A 2,528-nucleotide genomic window follows, 5' to 3' on the forward strand; every position below is an offset into this window, starting at 1 on the left:
GGCATTCGGTATGGGATGATTGTCTTAGAATCAAAGGTAATGTGGATGGACAAGCGGGAGAGCACACTGACATACCTGGGCGTGCCGATACTTGGATGACGTCTGCGTAGAGGAGATATTTCCTCTCTTGAGCTCAGCATTAGACTCAGGATTGAGGGGTGGCAGATACACACTTTGTCCATGATAGGCAGAGTCACTTTGGCACGGACAGTATTTAGTTCTATTTCGATATACCTTGTGTCTAATTCAGTTCTTCCCTTGGCCTCGCTGAGGTCAATTGAGCGGCTTATCGGGGACTTTATTTGGGGGAGGCGTGATGACAAAGGCAGTGTCCATCTAGTGGCATGGGAGGTGGTTTGTCAGCCGGTCAGGCATGAGTGCCGTCTTTGGTGGCGAGACGTGAGGCAGTAGTTATGCGGCTTGCAGCTTCTCTTATGTTGGAGTCCGAGAGTTTGTGGTCCTCCTTGATGAGGATTAAGTATGGAGCATTGACGGTTGGCGCTCGGACAGGGAGGACCCATTCCCCTATCTGGTGGGAGATTTGTGCTAGAGCTTCATTGGTGCTTCCAGCGATCCGGTGGGCCATCGGGGACGGGGTGTCAGTCGATGTTCTCGAGGACAGCTAGGTGACTGAGCTATTGATTAGTAGACTACCGACTATGGTAGACTCGGGCAGACTAATGGGACACAGGGTTTGTGACTTGCTAGTCCCTGGTGAGGGGAGATGGGCTGAGGACCTGATTCGGGATGCTTTTGGAGAGTTGTTGGCGCAGAGGATTCTGGCCCTACTGATTTCGACCCGGGTGGAGCCAGACAGACTGATCTGGTTTCCGTCAGGCCGATCGAGGGTACGGACCCGAGACATTCATGCGTGGGCTAGTCGGGAGCTGGATAGGTGGATTGATGGTGGCTGGATATGGAGGACGAGGGTGCATCTCCGGGTGGTGCTTTTTTTGTGGAAGGTGGCCTGGGGTTGCCTTCCGACTAGGAGTATGCTCGCTATGCGGGGGATGAGGATGGACCTGCTCTGCGAGGGGTGTCTGGATGCTGAAGAGACTATTAGCCATGTACTTCTTCGATGTCCTATAGCTGTGCGGTGTTGGAGACGTGCATCTGCTCTACTTCCCCCGCTGTGGGTGTCACTGGAGGATTTGATCCAGTTTCTGAGGGATCCACTCGGAGGCCGAGCGCTGCTGAGACAGGTTCTATAGTTGCTTACATAGCCTATCACATCTGGCTGGATAGGAACGATCGCTTGTTCGAGGGCGGGTGGTCGTCACCTTGGACTGTGATGGAGAGAGCTCTACGACAGGCTGCGGAGGTAGCTATGGTGGCCACATCGACATCATCTGGGAGGGCCAGGGACACCTGGGGTACTTGTACTGCTGTTTCAGCGTCCAGGTTCAGTTACTTCTCTTGGGTACCCCCACCTCCTAGTTATCTTAAGGTGAATGTCGATGGTGATATGGCGGAGGATGGTGCCTCTGGGGGAGTGGGCTTTGTGATCAGGGACCATGGGGACAGTTTTATAGCTGCTGGTGGGCGGAGTACACCTGGCCTAACGGCGGTGGGAGCGAAGCTTCGGACTGCTTGGGTGGGCGTCTTGTATGCGAGACGGGTCCTGGGGGCCGACAGACTTCTACTCGATGGTGACTGTTCTACAGTGATTGACTGGATATGAGGAGTGGACACCTATGGGGATGGCCACCCCCTGATACGGGATACCCGCAGATTGGTGCGAGAGCTGACGTCCTGTCAGATTGTTCATGTATACCGGAAGGCGAACAGTGCTGCAGGTTAGGTCGCCTCTTATGTTGCCCGACACGCTAGGGAGGTCCTCTGGATTAGCTTAGATTGTGTTCCACACTCACTATTTTGTTTGCTTTCTTTTGATATGTCTGGTTGTATTCACATTAGAGGTATATGAATGAAATACCGTTTTGACCAAAAAAAAGGGTGATGTGGGTGAAGGTGATGAGATCACCGCGTTTGGTATGGAGTGATCGTCTTAGAATCAAGGGTGATGTGGGTGAAGGTGATGAGATCACTGCGTTTAGTTGCACCACGGTGATCCTACGTGGCGATGATCTTAAATCACCTCCACTTCTCAAATCACCCCCTAACTCGGTGATGGGATACCCGTCCTTGAGGTCGAAAATTCAAGATCACCTCAAGGCAGTGATCCTGGGTTGAAAGTTAAAGATAAAAATACCTCTCAAGTTAGCAAAAAAATTGATATATCAATATACCATCAATATATTATATCAATGTTATATATATATTGTTACGGGGGAACTAAGCCGCCATGCCCCACGTGACCGGCACGCGCGCCCAGGAAGACTACGGCTGCCCTTTGATCCAGCGCTCCGACCCCGAGTCGGACGTCCTCGGCTCCGCAGCCCGACCCCGAGTCGGCTGCCCTTTGATCCAGCGCTCCGACCCCGAGTCGGACGTCCTCGGCTCCGCAGCCCGACCCCGAGTCGGCTGCCCTTTGATCCAGCAATCCGACCCCGAGTCGGATATCCTCG

At 53.2% G+C, this 2,528-nt stretch overlaps 1 protein-coding gene across 1 annotated transcript; it reads left to right on the forward strand.

Annotated features, from left to right (window-relative positions):
* Positions 1-1,078: 1,078 nt before the first annotated feature.
* On the forward strand, positions 1,079-1,681 carry LOC120112504. The gene has a single exon (XM_039132054.1). It carries the CDS (start codon positions 1,079-1,081, stop codon positions 1,679-1,681), a length of 603 nt encoding a protein of 200 aa, XP_038987982.1.
* The last annotated feature ends 847 nt before the right edge of the window (positions 1,682-2,528 follow it).

The sequence above is a fragment of the Phoenix dactylifera genome, chromosome 11 (assembly GCF_009389715.1).
Source record: "Phoenix dactylifera cultivar Barhee BC4 chromosome 11, palm_55x_up_171113_PBpolish2nd_filt_p, whole genome shotgun sequence".
Classification (NCBI taxonomy): domain Eukaryota; kingdom Viridiplantae; phylum Streptophyta; class Magnoliopsida; order Arecales; family Arecaceae; genus Phoenix; species Phoenix dactylifera.